General features: G+C 37.2%; 1 protein-coding gene across 2 annotated transcripts; it reads left to right on the top strand.

The window, feature by feature from the left end:
• Positions 1-649: 649 nt before the first annotated feature.
• On the top strand, positions 650-16,649 carry Etaa1 (ETAA1 activator of ATR kinase). Of its 2 annotated transcripts, XM_052198795.1 has the most exons (6): positions 650-980; positions 1,835-1,960; positions 2,363-2,439; positions 7,918-8,030; positions 8,258-10,203; positions 15,038-16,649. In XM_052198795.1, the coding sequence occupies exons 1-6, from the start codon at positions 749-751 to the stop codon at positions 15,160-15,162; spliced, it is 2,619 nt and encodes an 872-aa protein (XP_052054755.1). In that variant the 5' UTR covers positions 650-748; the 3' UTR covers positions 15,163-16,649. The 2 variants fall into 2 exon arrangements, with proteins under 2 accessions (XP_052054755.1, XP_052054756.1); XM_052198796.1 differs by lacking the exon at positions 650-980 and having other exon boundaries at positions 1,863-1,955.
• Positions 16,650-17,153: the final 504 nt, after the last annotated feature.

Raw genomic sequence — 17,153 nt, 5'->3', positions numbered from 1 at the left:
ACCAAGAGGACTAACTTCCACCAACCAAAAGGGAAGGATATCATGAACTATCCTTACCTAAAGCCTATGGGAGAATCATCTCCTGATGTGACTTAAAAATCTGTGCAATTGCTTTTATATTGAAACGTTTTTAAACCAACCTGAATCAATATTCCCTGGTCATAGTAATTATTACTTGATCCAAAATAAACAGTTTTATTCCCACCAAGATGACAGCTGTTTTGCATGTACAGTTTCCAGGGAGTGTTAGTTTATTAAGTTAGTAAGTTTTCCTACATTTTGGGTTTTTCTATGCACCATAACAGAACATCTATGAATTGTCGCGTTTATTATCTCCTAAACTACTCTTTATTTTCTCATATTATCGAGTAACACACCTCATTTGAATCTTAGAAATAATCAATTTAAATTGTAAATTCAATAACAATCTGTCTTTGTATATGATCTCTTTTCTGTCTCACATACTAAGTCCCACCCACATTTCCAGAAAAGAATCCTGCAATTCCTCCTAAGTTTCATGAGGCAGAAACCTCTTGAAAACTCAAGTCTCTCCAGCTGAAGCTGCCTCAGCCCCGGCTCGTAGCCCCGCCCCTCAAACCGAGCCAGCCAATCAGCAACAGACTCCCTAGAGGAGGCAGCCAATCAGAAGCAGCGTATTTTACGCGCCCAACTTGCGAAGATGGCGGTAGGCGGTGGCGCGCGGGCTCTTCGCGGAGCCGTTGCCCAGCTCCTCTGGAACAAAATGTGAATGCAGCTGGAGGACGGTGCCACGGGAATGAGTCGGCGAAGGAAGCATGCGGACAGCCCTGCCCGGAGGAGCACGCCGCGCAGGGCGGCTGCCGAGAACCGCAGCCCGGCGGCGGAGCGGTGCCCGCGGGGGTACAGGGCGGCCCGCAGCTCCCAGCTCAGCCGGGAGGGAACGCGGTCCGCGCGGCGGGCTCGGCGGCGGGCAGCGGCTGACGGCGGCCGCAGCCCCGGGGGTGAGGAGAGGGCGGGAGCGGAGCCCGGCGGTGTAGGACGCGGCGGGAGGCTTGGGGCTGCAGAGCGGAGTCCGCTCAACCCGCCTGTCTGACGGACTCTGGCTGTGGGCGGGGTGGAAATTGGACGCCCTGGCCCCCTTTTCCTCGTTTCCTCTCTGTTTTGTTTTGCAAAAAGGGCCACCTCAGAAACTGTGGTGCGCTCCCGGAACCTGCTAGGTGCAACATCCGGTTAGCCTAGCGAACCGATGGTGCGTTCCTTTCTGTAAAAATTTTGGAGTTAAAAGATTTGTATCCCAGTAAGGACCAGACTCATAACCCCTACCCTAGAGTGTGTTCTTAAAATACAACGTCTGTTGCCTTACCTGTTTTCTGCCAGGATAAAAACGAGGCTGGGAAAGAACAGTAACATTGTAAAAATTGAAGTGATTCTAGACCGAGGTTCCCTAGAAACAAATCACTCATGGTTTTGGAGTGGATGGAGTAAAAAAAATTGGATAGTGTTGACAGGAGGGGCTTGTGAAAGTTTAGCGTGGGTTTCTGTTTGGATGCATTTGCAATACATCTGCTGACGTCATGGTAGGTGCCAAAAGCCTGGTGATAGTAATTCAGTAACCAGGGTATCATTCCTGGGCTTATGGAATTTTCAAAAAAACACTTCCTAACTACAGTGCTAAACTTATGAAGTATTAAGACATCATTTTTGTTGAAACATTTCTATTGTGGTTAACGTAATTGTCTTTAAGAGACAAGTTTTTTTTTTTTTATTGGACATAAAAATTAGTTTGTCTAAGCTATTATTTGACTTTAGCTCTTATGAAGTAATGCTTACAAGCACCGATTGTCATCTTATGCAGAAAAGGAGACACCAACACAAGTTCTGAAAATGGATTTATTATCCTGTACCTTCAGTTCTCCAAACGATCCAGATGGACAGACTGATATCTTTTGGGATCAAAATTCTCCAATGACAAAACAGTTAGGTAATCTGTTATTATTTTTATGTGGGTAGGTGCTTGAAGTATTATTGTTGGTAACATCATAATATAATGTTTTAGAATCTCTTGTGTGGCCGGGCTGTGGTGGCACCCGCCTTTAATCCCAGCACTTGGGAGGCAGAGGCAGGCGGATTTCTGAGTTCGAGGCCAGCCTGGTCTACAGAGTGAGTTCCAGGACAGCCAGGGCTACACAGAGAAACCCTGTCTCGAAAAAACTAAAAAGCAAACAAACAAAAAAGAATCTCATGTGTGATTTTTTTCTGTCTAATATGTCATGGTATTAGGGTGGAGTCATTTAAGTTGTACTGATTACAATTGTTTCTTAAAAAGTGACAACTGATTTTAAAATTCCTGGTCTAAAATTTATAGAAGTGTCTATTTCTTCAGGTAAAGGAAGAAGAAGGCAGATTTCCAGTGCATACAGCGATGAGATTTCACATATTGTTAATCGTATTGCTCCTCAGGTAAGTAAGTCTCATAGTTTATAAAACAGCAAAAATTGTATACAGTGTGCTTGTATGGTTCTTTCATATGTAAAAAGCAACCAAGATTACATTTGGCTTTTCTGAGTGCATGTCTTGAAAAAGGAATGAACTATAGATAGTGCAATATGCATCGGAATCTGTGGGATCTGGCTTCATGACCCCTCTGGATATCCAAATCTACTAATTTTGAAGTTCTTTTACATAAAGTGCTATGATTTTGCATGGTAACCTGTGCATGTCGTTTTATATACTCTCTCTGTCTCTTTCTTATCATTCATTTGATAATGCTGAAACTCAAACTCGGGGACTCCCTTTACTGGGCAAGTGCCCTCCCACTAAGCTATGCCTCCACTCCCTCCAGAATATTTAAGTGATCTCTAGGTTATTTATTCCTTAAGTAATGTAGTTGCTATGGTGTACGAAGTTTTTATTGTTAGTGCTTTATTGATTAGTGTCAGTTGTAGAGAGAGACACAGTAGAGAGAGAAGCTCACCAAGATGCTAAGCCTTCATTTTCTGAAGGAGTAAAGGGCTTCAGCCTTCTTGGAAAAGACTGATATCAGCTAGTTCACTCCAGTTACTTTCTTCAGACATCATACAGTGTTAAGTGGGGGCTGGGAAAGGTTCCAAAGTTATCTTGCCCTTGCTGCCCGTGAGAGCAGACAGTCCACACAAATCTTCATCGCTTTTGATCGTGGCTAGCCAAAATCAAAAATAAGAGTTCCAGGTTTGCCACAAGTGTCTTAGGACCAAGGTTGGTGCTGCTGCAGGCAACCTCTTAGGTGCAGATTCTCCAAAGATAACATTTCTTCAAGGTTTCAACAGTTTCATTCTCTACTGATTGACCCAAACATGGCAAAGGCTTTGCTGAAACATTTCACTCCAAGCCAGACACAAGGGCTTTAAGGTACATGTCACTTAAAGTCACACATAAAGGCTTTACATCTACAGTGCTTCTTCACTGTCCATAGTGAAAAGTTTCCCTATTATAGTTTCTCTTCTTAGTATTCTTAGTGACTTAGGAAATCACCCAGAAACACTGTAAAATTAGATCTCTGGATGTAGATATAGGCCTTATGAGTCCTCTTCTCCGGTGACTCCCAGGGAGTCAGTTAAACGTTCCTAACCCCAATTCATTCAACCATAAAGTAGAATAAACTGCCAGCCTTGCTTTCAGTGGATTATTAGGATTAAGGTACATAAAATTTTACAATAAACCGAAGAGTGCTAAAAATAAAATGTTAATGGTGATTTGATTTGTAGTTTTTTTCTTTCCTTCAATTTTTGTGCTGCTTGAGTGAGGAAGATTCAATCATTTAACACAAAGGAGTCTAGTAACTCATTCCTTTTATTAGTCCTATCACTGTTAGTAAGAGCTTGAGCCCAGAAGAGAAACTGTTCTGAGTTTTTCTTTCTTTTTTTTTTTTTTGCTTAATTTTTTTTTACATTTTAAAAAATGTGCGTGTATGTGTGTATATGTATATTTATGTATACATTGTGTGTGTATATATATACATACTTACTTGTCTGCCCACACCCACAGCATGTGTGTGGAAGAGGTCACCTTGCCAGATTCAGTTCTCTTGTTCCACTTATGGTGTTCCCAGAGAATGAACTCAGGTCATGAAGCTTGGTAGCAAATACCGTTTTGCCAGCCCCCTTTTTCTTAATTAACAACACTTAAATTCAAAGAATATCTAAGTTTTGCTTACTGTTATCTTTGAGGAAATTGTATTTTTCCTTAATATGCCCTTGGATAGTGCTATGTATTATTGGCCTATAGTAATGACTCGTAGATGCCACTGGTCCAAAATGTGATTATGAGGAATCACTATATCCAAAAAGAGAAGATAGGTACAACCTTTCTCTGGCTACAGAAACTAAATTTAAAATCAACAGTCAGTACAGTTTTGTAGGTGGTAGCTCTGCTTCCCATGTTGTCATGCCATAGGATTCATTGTATCAACTCTTCATTTCTGAAGTACATTTATGCTATATTATTATTATTACTGTGTGTGTTAACAATATGTCTTTATTAACTACATCAAAGAAGCACAGTAAAGTTTGGGCTGATCAGCCTAACATGAATACATGATACAATGTTCAGTGTACTGTTAGCTGCTTAATTAAATGGGCTGGAAATAGCAACTCCTGTGAAGAAAGACAGCAGTACTAGGATTACTCAATCAGTGTCTTCTGCTGGGCATTCTTAAAGCAGGTTAATTGTTGGCAGCATTAATATCTCTCGGAAAATGTCATACTCTCATATTTGCAGTTTTCTTAGTTATCTTCAAATCATTTAATTTCTTCCTAATGGTTTCTGATTTAAGTTTTTAAGACGCACATTTGCATATTAGATAGTCATTTCATTTTTAGTAGTGATTTCTTCAGTGGTATTTGAGATTTTTATTTTCCTTATTTATATAACTTTGTACAGTGCTCACTAAGATCAATTGAAAGCTTAGACAACTTGTATAGCACCTAGAATGTACTTAGGAATCAGTAAGTTATGTAATAATCATAATTTAAAATAAGCAGTTATAAGTAGTTCATAAACATACAAAGACTCTTGGTATATATTCTTAAGAGGCTACATAAAATTATTATGACTTGTTGAAACTTTATATGAATTTATTTGTAAGTGGTCAGATGCCAAAATTAAGTATTAAGAATATTACTTAAGAGTGCTGTACAAACAACTCAGAAAATATTGAGTCTTCCAGTGAAATTAACTGATTTTATTATTTTACAAAACTAAAGATCTTTTCACCCAAACCTTCAGGCAAGTAAATGTAAAATGGCCCTTTATTTTTTAAACATTGTTGTTTTCCGTGGACACATGCTACTAGGCACATATTTCCTAAAGATCAGAGGACCATCAGTGGAGGGATCTCCCACACTAGGCTCGAATTAGAACAGAGGACAGTCAGTGGAGGGATCTCCCACACTAGGCTCGAATTAGAACACCTTGTAATCTAGTAATGAGGCAAATTTTTTGACCTTGTATCACCTTTTATACTTATATTCTTTCTGGTTACTATAAACAAGTAGGATTAAGTAATTTGGTTTGCTAGTTTGATTTATACCAGTGGTTCTCAAGTTTCCTAATGCTGTGACTCTTTAATACAGTTCCACATGTTGTGGTGACCCTAAAACAAAATTATTTTTCTTGCTACTTCATAACGAATTTTGCTACTGTTATGAATCATAATGTAAATATTTTCAGACATGGGGGTTGCCAAAGGGGTCATGAACCACAGGTTGAGAACCCCTGGTTTATATTATAAAGTTCATTTCATAACTTGTTACCGACCTCGTGGGGGTCTGCCTCGGGGGAACCAGGGTTCCTTGATCCAGGAAGACACAGGTCTGGCAGAAACATGACAAACTCACATGACCACAGAGGTGGTTTAAAATTTGAGTGTATTTCTCAGATATCTCTCAAAGTCTAGTCCAGTCAACATCTCCAATTAAGCATCATATACATTTGTAAAAGGCTAGTTAGGCTTTCTCGGGCGATACGGGGTGTTTACCCCAAGTCCAGGGTCCATATGGCTAAACTGCTTCTTCATCTTGGTTTTGATGTCGCGCCGGCTCGGGAGCTGAAGAAAGATGGTTCTCGTGCCTAGCCTCCTGGCGAAAATGGCGACATTGTAGAACTTGAGAAGCTGTCTTGCTTGTGCTGTCTTTAAAGAGTCCTTTTGCCTAGTCTGCTGGTTGCATTCTTCTCTGTGCCATGCGAGCCCAGGGCCATCGTGGGCCCTGGGCAATCAGCTCTAATGGTTAGCTCTGGTAGCAGCCTCTAGCCTCTAGCCTCTAGCCTGGTAAAGCTAACTGGCTGCAGCTTGATGAATTAGCTAACTCATTTCTCCTCTGAGTGTCTCTCTCTTAGGTAGAGAGAATCTATTGCCTCTCTGTAAATCAAAAGTATCTACTGTCTTTCTCTGACTCAATTTAGTCTTTCTGAGTAACTATAAACTGTATCCTGAATCCCTGAATCACACCTGGTTAAGCTAAGAAAAGTTGTTTTCCTTAAGGGTTCCCTGGGTGAGGCCTGTAACACAAATGGTCAATTCCTCATAAAGTTTCCCTTGCTATTCAGGTGGGCCTGAGATAGCCTGTCTGCAAGCAACAAGAGTTAAAGAGTGGCCCCTGGTTCTGGAAAGACTCAGTGAAGCAGTATAGGGCAAAACCAGAACAGGGAAGTGGGAAGGGTTGGGTGGGAAAACAGGGGGAGCGAAGGGGGCTTATGGGACTTTCAGGGAGTGGGGGGTCTAGAAAAGGGGAAATAATTTGAAATGTAAATAAAAAATATATAGAATTAAAAAAAAAAAGAAAAAAGAAAAAAAAAGGCGGAACTAGAATAACTTGTGGGGGAAGGTGGCTAGGGAACCAATTTAAATGTAAATTCTTTTTACCTAGCCCAAATACTCATCTACCTGGCAGGGGCCTCATAAGATTTTTCAGATGTAAATATCTTTAGTCAGGGCTGTTGTTTGGAAACTATCTGCCCTGAAAGGTAGTAGACTAGAACCTGTGACTGGAATTTCTGGAATGCCTTTTTTACATAATAACATAAATGGTTGAAGCAAAGCAGAATTTTTTGTTGTAAGATAGATTCTAACATATCTATATTTGCTTGGTTAGGCCATGTCTCAGCTATAAGCAAATAGGAGAGTTTAAGAAATTGCCACGTGAGATTTATCTGCTTCTAAATATACGGGGAGGTCCATTATTCCCAGGAGACATTCCCCCCCCCCCCTCTGTCTGTAAAATATCATGTTTACAGACTTTCACTGGGCCACCGTGGCAATAACTTTGTGATTAAGGAACTAAAAACATACAGCAAAAATAAGTTGATTTTTCTTACTTGAAGTTTTCTGCTTTTGTCTTTTTGCCTGTTTGTCCTTTCTTAGCTTTAGCTTTGACCTTGCTGTAAAATCTCTAATGAGTTCTGACATTACTTCTATTCATACTCTCAGTTTAAGTCAAGGAAGAGCTCCCAAGTTTTAGTTAGGTAAGAGTTTATGAGGATAAGAAGACTTTAGAACATTGATACTGTAGAAAGAATTCTGAATATATTCTTATTTTCAGGTCTAATAATTGTATGTAGTTTGTTTCTGGTTTGGTGAGCATCTTACAACTAAAATGTTATTTTTCCTTCTACTAAATGCTCTTTATATGTATATAACATCGAAATGTATTTGATAGGCAATGCACTTCAAACCTTGGTTTTTATAAATATGGAATTCCTAAGTTTGAATATTACTTTTTACTTGTGGGAATGTAAATGAATCATAGCTTCTGGCTTCTCCAGCTTCTTATTGTTTGAGTTTGTTGAGTGTTTACAACAGAATTCCCCTCTCTAGTCTCCTCTCTCTCTTCTTAGAGAGGGGGGGAAGGGAGGGTGGTTGGTTTATGGGGCTCTTATGCTTCTCTTCTCTTCCCTCTTTCAAAGGATGAAAAACCAGCCACAAACTCCATGCTGGGCGTCTGGATTGGCGAAACTGCTATTCCTTGTACTCCTGGTGTAGCAAAAGAAAAATCAAGAGTGAAAATCAGCTGCACAAAGTGAGTGCAGCCTTCATTTCTTGTAATTTAATTCTATTCTTACCAACATTTTAGGTTTTAGATTAAGCCATAATAAATAGTCAACTATTTTATTTCAATATGAGAGTTAAAAACATGTTATTCTGAGAGTTAAAATTTTGGTGTTTTGTCACACCAAACTATACTAAACAGTAATTGAGTAGTTATTAAACAGTTTTTAATTAAAATGTTTCAATGTTTTTTAATAGATTAAAAACAAAAAATCGAGAAAAAGAACTTATGAAATTGGCCCAACAGTTTGATAAAAATATGGAAGAACTTGATGTGATCCAAGAGCAAGATGGGAAGAATCATGACTTTATCCAGACGACTTCAGAAATGGGACCTTTAGATAACCATAAAGATTCTGTGCAGATGGAGTCAGATAGTATAGTTCCTGAAATCAGTTGTACTCCAATAAAGAAGCAAATAAAAGGAGACACTGGGATAGCTCAGGCAAAGGGGCAAGGCAGCAGTCAGAAACCCTTTGACCAAAATGTTGAAGCAGCCTTTAATGCTATTTTTGATGGTTCCACTCAGATGTGTAGTGGACAGCTAAGCCAAGATCCGTCAGATGCTTTTCTGAACAATACTAAAACTTCCTTGAGAAAGAAAAATGCCTTAGTACAAAAGGAAATAATTACTACTGAAACTCTGCTCACTGAAAATCTACTAAATAAAACTCCAGTATCACCTTCCCCTCAGGTAGATACTACGGTAATACTAAAACCTTGTGTGACTCCCTGTCCAAGGACAGCATCTCATAAACAACCTGATGAGTTAACTGCTAATGACTTTGAGGATGATTGGGAAAGCTTACTAGGCAGTGAACCTTTCCTTATGGAAAATGCTGAAATGCTTGAACTCTTTCCTTCTACAACTGCCCAAGACACTGGTCACAAGGCAGTTTGTACCTCGATTGGTGAAAATGATACAATCACATCAAGAGCAAATATAAATCTAGGAGGAAGGTTAAGAGATTCAAAAGCAACACTGGATCTTCCTTCAAAGACACGAAACAGAGAACTAAAAAATGATGGGCAATATAGGTTTTCACCACATCCAGGTGATGAATCAAGGAAGTTACCATTCACTGGAAATAAAGTAAGATTTGAGAAATCTGTCACTAACATTGTTAGTAAAAATGAAGATTATGTTGCTGTCTCTAATCTTGAAGATAATCGTAGTAAGCGCATACTTAATGCCTCTAACAAGTCTGGTTCATACTCAAGGTATCCGAATGAACAAAATTATGAGCTTGGTGTCAACCTGCCTTTGAAAATACCTACTACTGACCCATTGGATTCTGTGTTCTTGGGCAAAGAAAACATTGTGTGTAACACAAATCAGTCTCATGGACCAAAGTTTAATTCTTCCTTTGATGACTGGAATGATCCGCTGTTGGCCAGTGAAATGATTAAAGCATGCCATCAGTTAGAGACTACCTGGGAAGCAGATGATGTAGATGATGATTTGTTATATCAGGCTTGTGATGACATTGAAAGACTAACTCAGCAAGAAAACAAGGGCAGTAAGGAGTCAGAAAGTATAAGTAATACTCCCAAATGTGGATCCAGAAATATTTCTACTGCATCTAAACAAGCAAGTCAGTTGGTGCCATCTAAACATTGGAATCTTGTCAGCTCTGCAGTGCCATTGTCTTTAGCAAATAAATCACAGATAAATAAGCCAGTGACAGTAGAGAAAAGAGACATATGTGGAGATTGTCCCAATATTTTGGATGCTACAAATTTGTCTGTGTGCTCTAAGAATTCAAGTGATAATCAGCATGTACCAGTACAAGTGAAAAGCACAAAATTTGTTCTTTCAGGAAGTTCAAATTTGAATGTAAATTTGGGTCCTGTGAGCACAACAATTGCTACTAATATGAAGTTGAGTACTGAGCAGCAATCCCACAACAGCTTAGCAGATGAAGCTCAGAATGATAACAAAGTACTGAAGTTACCAAAATTTACATTTAAGAAGAAAAATTCTCAGTTTCTTTCTCAGTTAAATCAAAATCATCTAGCAGGAAGTATGCCTGTTAGCAAAATCTCGGATTTGGGAAAAAGGGAAATTGTCAATTCATTGCTTGAAGCTAATCAACAGCAATCTTCAATAAAATGTCCTGAGTCTTTGAAACCATCTTCTCCAGGTATGTATAAAGTAGTTTTCTTTGAAAAGTATTAATGTTCTCTGTTTTGACTAATAGGTACTAACTAGTATCAAAAGAAAGTTCAGTGCTGGTTGTGACAATTTATGAGTTATTTGATGTAACCCTTTAATTCTTGTAATTCATGTTTTCTTGGATTGCTGTTCCTTCAACACATATATTTCATTAATCAAAAAGTGTATCTTGAAATTGCAACATTACTACCACCCTAAATTCAACTTTGTCCCCTTAGATTCTAATCTTTTTTTTTACATATTTGAAATATTTAATACACAGAGGAGTGTAAGATCAGAAGAACAATATAAATGTATGATTCCAGCACTTTTACTTTGCTTTTCCTCATCATTTTACATCATCAGGAATCTTCAAAACAGAAAAAAAATCTTTTAAACCCACATAAGAAGACATTTATCCTGTCTTCTTCCTCCTCCTCTTCCTCCTCCTCACTCTGCTTACAAAGCCTTTCTCCCCACTCCCACCCCGTGTGACTCCCCTGGCTTCAGTCCTTGGGGCCAGTAAACTCAGCTGAGAGCAGCTTCCCAGTAAACTTGCCTTTAATGTAATCTGTAAAAAAAAAAAAAAAAGAAGATATGTATGTGTAAAACAAACTTCAGTGTATGGTTCGTTTTACAGAAAATCTAAAGCTTACACTATAAATTTAAAAATATTGAATTATCTTTCCTTAAACTTTCTTACCTACTAAAATATAGGAATATGATGGTATGTGTAATTGGTATATGTCCTGAAACTTTAAATCATTTTATATTGTAAAAAGTGATGTTTGATTATGACATTTTCATACTTATATATAACAGTTTTATCTTAGTTGCTGCAGCCCATTACCCCTTTGCTACTGGTCCCCTCCTCTTCTCAAATGGTCACCAGTCATGTCATATGTTGTTTGCAGCATTCTTTAGTCATTCATTGATGGACACTAAGGTTGGTTCCATGGCTTTGCTGTTGTGAATACATTATTTCTGTAATAAACATGGGTATACAAGCCTATTTATTGCTTACTCTGAATCCTTCAGTAATGTACCAACAATAGTGTAACTAGTCTTAGCCTTTGAGGATAGTTAAAAAACTATCTTTAATGTAAGTTTTTGGATCCTTAGAAAATCAGCCGCGTGCAGATATTTACATGTCTGCCTTTGTGCCAGCACTGTGCAGAATTTTTCACTCTTACTTTGTGACAGAATTTGAAATCAGGTTGTTTGGATGTCTCTGGCATTATTCGTTTTACTTAGGATTGCTTTAGCTATGTGTGTTTGACTCTCTGTCTATCCATCTATATTCCTGCATAAGTTTCTCTATAAATTTTAGAATATCTTTTTCTAGTTCTGTGAAGTGTGTCATTGGAGTTTTGTCATTGGGGATTTCATTGAATGTGTTATCACCCATTTTGATGATAGGGCCATTTTTCATAGGTATAATTCTTCTCATGCATGAAAATTGGAAATATATTCATCTTCTAGTGTTTTAAATTTTTTCTTAGTTCTATGGTTGTCATTGTGTAGGTCTTTCACTACCTGGGTAGTTTGATTCCTAGAGTTTTGTTGTTGATTATTTTTGTAGTGAGTTTGATATATAGAAGAGGTGCTAGTTTTTATGTATTAGTTTTTTTTTTTTTTTTTTTTTTTTACTATTACATTACTGAAAATGTTTATCTGATCTAGTGATGTCTTTGGAGCCCTTTATATATATGATAATATAGTTTGCAGATGGATATAATCTGGTGGTGGAGTCTGTTGTTTGTATTCCCTTTTAGTGCATTATTGGTGCAGTAAGACATCTAGCACTTTGTTGAATAAGAGCAGAAAGGACAACTTTCTTTCATATCAATTTTTTTTTTCTTGAGACAGGGTTTCTCTGTGTAGCCCTGGCTGTCCTGGAACTCTCTCTGTAGACCAGGCTGGCCTTGAACTCAGAAATCCACCTGCCTCTGCCTCCTTAGTGCTGAGATTAAAGGCGTGCACCACCACTGCCTGGCTTTTGTTCCTAGATTCTTTAGGGTTGGCATCCAAGGGATTGTTCAGATTTATTTAAAATTTTCTGGGAATGTGTTGAGATGATCATGTGATTTTTTTTTGTTGTTGCTGTTGTTTTGTTTTTTCGAGACAGGGTTTCTCTGTATAGCCCTGGCTGTCCTGGAACTCACTCTGTAAGAGCAGGCTGCCTTGAACTCAAAAATCCGCCTGCCTCTGCCTCCCAAGGGCTGGGATTAAAGCCTTGTGCCTCCCCTGCCCGGCTGTGGTTTGTTTGTTTGTTTGTTTGTTTGTTTGTTTGTTTGTTTGTTTGTTTAACCTTGATTTTATTTATGTGTTGTTTATTTATTTGTGTAGGCTGAGTCCTGTCTGCATCCCTAGAATGAAGTCAGCTTGATCATGATCTTGTTACTAAGTTAGTGAATTCGATTTGCAAGTATTTTATTGAGTGAATTTTGCTGTTTTCATCCAGGAAATGTATTGTTACATCCTTATCCAATTTTGATATGAAAGTAATACTAGCTTTGTAGAATGAACTTGAATTACTTAAGATCTCTGATTTTTTAATCCAGGCAACCCAGAGCTATAGAGTTCTCTCTCTTAGCAGTGACTTAGCTATACTCTAAATGTTCTAGAGTAAGTTGTGTTTTCATTTTTACTTGATTCTAGACATTTCTAAAATTCCCTTCTGATTTCTTGAGTGACCCTTTCCCCCCCCCCCCCCATATGGATCTGATAAGAGAAGAAATCCACCAGCTGATAGATCTTAGAGGAAATTATTCCCACCTCGTGTGTCGAGTATCGAGTGTGTGTGTGTGTGTGTGTGTGTGTGTGTGTGTGTGTGTGTGTGTGTACACATGTGTTAAGACATATGACATAACATCTGTTTTAGAAAGCTTAGTGGGTTAGGAGAATTTCTGCTATGGTTGAATTGAATATTCTGTATATTTCCACTAAATTAATTTGATCTATGGAATAGTTTAACTTTGCAGGAGAGATAAAATGCATGATATGTCAGCCATTTTATCTCCTGGTTTTAGTTTTTTCTGAGAGGTCTATTGTTCTCAGATGTTTACCTTTGCATGTAACTTGATACTTCCTTCTGACACTTCTCAGTATTTCTTTTTCTAGATTTAGTAAATTTTATGTGTTAATTTTAATTAGTGGGCTTTCAATGCCTTTAGTCTGTTTCCTCGCTCAGACTACAAATGCTTTGGTGTGGTCTATTATGTCTCTATGTGTCTTTTTTTCCATTTCCTTAATAAGTTATAGCTCTCATTTCTTGTTAATACCTGTAGGTTTCCTTTGATTTAGAGTTTGCATATTGTATGTTACATTGTTGTGTTAGATATTGTGTTTCTTATGGAGCTTAATTAGTTGGGTTAGTATTTTGCAATTACAATAGTTCAGTAGGATTTCTCCTTCTTTACAGATTTCTGAACTTTCTGTAATTGTGTCTGTTAATTCCGGAAAAACATTATGTAAGAATGTTGTAAATTTTGACGAAGATTACCAAATTTCCTTTCAAATGCCTAGACAGATTTTGATTTTATTAGTACTAACAATGAGTATATTTCACTGTTACAGCCCAGTGTGTCTTAAAACACTTTTAAAAATTGTTGACAGTCTATTACCATTGTAAATATTATAAGTTTATTTTAAACCGAATATACTATAACTAATTAGGGTGAGGTTTCTAAAGTGAATTGCATATACTTTTAATTCCAGTAAAGACTTAATCCAGACTGCATTTTTAGGTAGATGTATAATTTGGCTATTCTCCTAGCAATTTTCATTTAGGTTTGTTCATAATGCTTGATCTCCCTGGTTAGTATTGCCTCACCAGTGTTTTGTATTGGTTTTTTATTCACTTTTTTTGTGATGTGTCACTAGCTAGTCTTCAAGTTATATCCTTGAAACAAAAACCTGTTAATAGCTTAAGGTCAATGTTGTAGCCTGTTTTTATACAACTAGTACATTAAATCTCATTTTTAAAATTTAAAAATTTAGTGCTTTTTTTAAATACATGAGCATAATAACTGATTTTTTGTATAAAGGTCATTGAAACATATCTGATAATTGGTTTATATATTATATATGACTATTTTTGTATAAAATGAATAGAGTCAGCAGTTGGAACGATAGCATTTTGCTATCAAAAGTTAACTTTGAGGGAGGTGTCCTATAGAGAATAGCAATTGCTGGCTCCTGTGCTTAAAAAAAAAAATAAAAACTAAGGTACTTAGTTGCTAAGTGTAGCAATTCGACCCTGTGCTTGATATTATATATACATATATAGAAGAGAGAAAGTGTGTGTGTGTGTGTGTGTGTGTGTGTTAGAAAGGCAGATGGCAGAGTGTTTAACTCTTTCTAAATCTTTTATAGTGTGATTTCATTCATTTGAAATTATTTTCCAAATTATTAAACCAATTTTAAAGTCTTTATTTTGTACCATTGTGGACTAGTAGCTTGTTTTTATAAAATATATTTTGGTATTTCTCTGGTATTGAAAGTGGCAAAAGTCTAGCTTAGAAAATAATAGACATCAAAGCTATCTTAGGAGTTGATTTGAAATGAACAATTCTTGAGTATCCTTTCCCATTTCTGGTTATACCAAGAAACAAAGTAGATGGATAATATATTTTGTGAAACATGCCCCTTCATTAATATTATATTTGTTATGCATACATGTAATTGTATAATATGCATACATAATATACATATCTGATTTAATAGTCAAACCAGAGTGATGAAAAAACAAAGATTATGGCAGATATTGAGAATGACTTAGAGTCTATAAGATTAATTCCTGTGCTTTGTTTAATTTTTAGATGAAGAAGAGAGAAATAGGAAGTATTCTCCTGAAGAAATTCAGCGGAAAAGGCAGCAGGCACTGGTTCGAAGAAAGGCCAGAGCATTACATACTGTGCAGTCCACTCCCATTTCACTGCCTTGAGGAAAGTCGGGTTAAGATGGTTTCCCAGCTATTGATCACTATCTATGATAGGACTTTTGTTCTGATTTCTCTGTGAGAAATTCAATGCTGACTTATCAAGCATAATTTATTATTTAATAAATCAGTGTTTACAGTAGAAAATGAAACTTTCTCAGATATGTATGTGAATTATGTATAAAGTTTTTGAAAAGTTAACAGTTATGTATATACAGAGAAAAGTGCTTGTCTTTATTAAATATGGTAGCAAATGAGCCTCAAAAATAGCTGTAAAGTTTCTGTAGAAGGCTTTCTCTAGTTCAAAGATTAAAATTGCTAAGTGAACAGCAGCTTGGTTTTGTAGTGTCATTTACAGTTAAGGATTTTTTATACATTGTCAATTTTCAACTAATATTCCTCTAGTCTTACTGGTCTTGCTGAAAAATAGAGAATTTCTGTTTACTTTCAAGAAAATTGTGTTTAATTGCTATCCAGAAGTAGCTAATTTTAATATTCCTAAAATGTGATTCAATTTGAAGACATTTCACTGTTAGGAAAACCACAGGCTAGGCATTAAGTCTAGTTTAGCACAAAGAGAAAACAGGAAAAAAAGAAAACAAAGCTTTATTATGTAGGTAATAAAGCATCATTGACAATTAGAATTGGCAGAAACAGCATCTGATCCAGCTTCTTTATCATAGAGGTTAGACAGGACAGTTCAAGCTCTTGCTTTTCTTGGTGTACGTATGTTTTTGAGTCAGGGTCTTGCTGTGTGGCCCAGGCTGGCCTTCAACTCTGTCACCCAGATGGCCGCAGACTATCAGCGACCCTCTTGCCTCAGTGCTCTTCCGTACAGCTGTATGCCACCACGCCCAACTTACAGTGTTACTTTCAAAGTCACAGACAAATTAAACCTGTCCTTATGTGAGAATGGTTTTTCTGAAGATCTAAACAGTTGGATGGATGATTTGCTTCAATCTATTAGTACTTAAAATAATTGAAAGGAGCATAAACACTTAAATATAATCTAAAGTACATTAAAGACTGCTTATTAATAGTGCTTACATACATTCTTTAAAGAATTAGCAAATCTTTTCAGGATTTAAAATTAGACTTTCTAGGCTCAGTTTTCTTATTACTGTTATTTCCCTTCTAATTAATTATTTAGCTTCATCGTTTTTCCCACTGTCACCCCTCCACCCCCTTTTTGGCTTTTACACGAGTCAGTAATAAAAGCCTTAACTAAAAGGGAGGGCATGCAGCAGTAAGGATGCTAGCAGTTTTTTAAATGCTTTATAAGAGATATGAAGAAAATTATAGCTGTGAAACATTCATCTTGGTCTGGTGTTCACTACTGTTTTGGTCTCTTAGAGCTTTGACAATCTGAAAGCTATTATGTATCATTTCTCAAATGTTATTTTTATATGTACAGTAAAACAGATTTTAGTTTCTCTCTATTATCAAAGAGTATATTACAAAGACCTAAATAAATGTTGTAAGTTATGATGTAAGAGCGTGAAGAGACTAGATTCCTTTTCTAGTGAGTCTGAATTCAGTTCTGTTCTAAGTTTCTCTTTGCTCAAGTTTTCCCATCATTTGTTTTCTGTAGAATTCTTTTAAGTCATCCTGCCCATCCTTTTACACTTGGCCTGATGAGTCTGTTTCTTTGGAATTTATACCTGACCATCCTCACTGATACTGTCTAAGTGACTGCTGTAACACTTGTGGATAGTGGGGATATACCACTCTACTATCCTTATTCGTTAAATGTCTTTGGAAGGACTAGTGTGCAAAGGGCCACCTAGTTTGCATGATTTGGCCCTTTTCCAGTCTTCCGGGGATGTCGTGTAGTGGGTTGGCTTGGTGCTGCTTATATTCCGATGCTAAGATTGAGCCCCCAAGACATGGTTGCCCAAGACATGGTTGCCCCAGAGTGGAGATAATATGTATGTAGACCTAAGTGATACTGTGACCTTGCCTTCAAGTTATTTTGGATTTGTAAATAAAGATGACAA

The sequence above is a fragment of the Apodemus sylvaticus genome, chromosome 11, assembly GCF_947179515.1.
Source record: "Apodemus sylvaticus chromosome 11, mApoSyl1.1, whole genome shotgun sequence".
Taxonomy (NCBI): Eukaryota; Metazoa; Chordata; class Mammalia; order Rodentia; family Muridae; genus Apodemus; species Apodemus sylvaticus.
The sequence above is the reverse complement of the archived record's forward strand: the minus strand, read 5'-3'. Positions and strand labels throughout refer to the sequence as shown.